Source organism: Oryx dammah, unplaced genomic scaffold, assembly GCF_014754425.2.
Source record: "Oryx dammah isolate SB20612 unplaced genomic scaffold, SCBI_Odam_1.1 HiC_scaffold_7083, whole genome shotgun sequence".
NCBI classification, from domain to species: domain Eukaryota; kingdom Metazoa; phylum Chordata; class Mammalia; order Artiodactyla; family Bovidae; genus Oryx; species Oryx dammah.
This window is the reverse complement of record NW_024076799.1, coordinates 1-1,754: the sequence shown is the minus strand read 5'-3', so window position 1 is coordinate 1,754 and position 1,754 is coordinate 1. Positions and strand designations below refer to the sequence as shown.

Genomic DNA, 1,754 nt, shown 5'->3' with positions numbered 1-1,754 from the left:
GGCTGCCTGCTGCCCAGACAGATGCTGAGGCAGCAACAGCATGGAGCAGTTTAGGGAAACTGTCAACAATACTCATTTTTTGATATAAGGATATGAGATGTGTGACTTTCACAGCTTACCAAAGCCTAGGAATCACTTAGAAAGCGTGGTATACACTAATGCCATGCCTTTTCCAGGAAGAGTTTCTAATACGTTTCTGGGTTATCACAGAAGCTGTCTTCATTTCAACATTGTCAAGTAATAATCATGACTTGTGTTGTAAAGACACATTGCAGTGAACTGTCGTGTTTTTCTTACAAGTCAAGGATATTACTATTGAAACTTTAGAACCAACTTCTTACTTTCATACATGGAAAGATTAAATGATCACTTACATCATGGCAACTCCCAGGTATTTCACATCAATGCCAAACACCTCCATTTAGATGGTCATTGTCTATTTTACATTATGGTATCCTTCATCCTCTAATGGAGAATAGATAGAAATGGTTGCAACACAATATAAAAAGGCTAATCTTTAATAAACCATACAAAATCTACGTTTCCAAACACAGTAGAAAGCTTAGTATGGATTGAGTGTTGAATTACATTCACGTCAAAGAATCTCAAATCATGTCATTATAAACAAGCACACAAATGGCAATCCACTCCAGTACTATTGTCTGGAAAATCCCATAGACACAGGAGCCTGGTAAGCTACAGTCTATGGGGTCGCAGAGTTGGACATGACTGAGCGACTTCACTTTCACTTTCATACATACATTGCTAAGAATTGTAACTTTCTAACCATCAACCTTCATCTCACGATTCATGCTAATATGTCCATTTCCATGTGTTTTAACTATGGTGTACTCCCTACAGTCATTCTACTTCAGAGAAACTTCTGAAAACAAGATTGGTGAAATGCCTTCTATTATGCAATCTCTGGTATTTATTTAGATTTAACTTTTGATTAAATACTTTTCTACATATTGGTTACATCATTTCCATTGGTTTCTTTTGTATAAACTCTTGGGTTTTCTGATGCATGTTTAGGGCAAACCTCTTCTATCACTTGTTCCATTACTAGAGTTTCTCTCCAGTGTGTGTTCTCAGATGTTTAGTGAGATAATCACTCCGACCAAAGGCTTTGCCACATTCAGTACATTCATAAGGTCTCTCTCCAGTATGTATTCGCCGATGTTGAGTAAGACTTGAGTTGTGATTAAAGGCTTTGCCACATTCAGTACATTTATATGGTCTCTCTCCAGTATGCATGCGCCGATGTTCAGTAAGATTAGAACGTGTGATAAAGGCCTTGCCACATTCTGTACATTTATAAGGTCTATCCCCAGTATGAATTCGGTGATGTTGAGTAAGGGCTGAATTCGTAATAAAGGCTTTACCACATTCTTTACATTTGTATGGTTTTTCACCAGTATGGATTCGAAGATGTCGAGTAAGAGCTGCACAACGATGAAAGGCTTTGTTACATTCTTTACATATATAAGGCTTTTCTCCAGTATGGATTCGCTGATGATGGGTTAGATATGAGGAACTGATAAAGGCTTCACTACATTCTGTACACTTATAAGGTTTCTCTCCTGTATGAATTCGCCGATGCTGAATAAGATGTGAGTAGTCAGTAAAGGCTTTGCCACACACTGTACATTTGTAAGGTTTCTCTCCAGTGTGAATTCGCTGATGTCGACTAAGAAATGAGGAACGACGAAAGGCTTTGTTACATTCTTTACATATATAAGGTTTCTCTCCAG

General features: G+C 37.9%; 1 protein-coding gene across 1 annotated transcript; it reads right to left on the bottom strand.

Annotated features, from left to right (window-relative positions):
- Nucleotides 1–1,065: 1,065 nt before the first annotated feature.
- On the bottom strand, nt 1,066–1,690 carry LOC120860059 (zinc finger protein 502-like; the record flags this gene model as incomplete). Its single annotated transcript, XM_040235901.1, has 1 exon — nt 1,066–1,690. A coding segment is annotated over one exon (625 nt), but the record flags the coding sequence as incomplete, so codon positions are not given.
- Between the last annotated feature and the right edge of the window lie 64 nt (nt 1,691–1,754).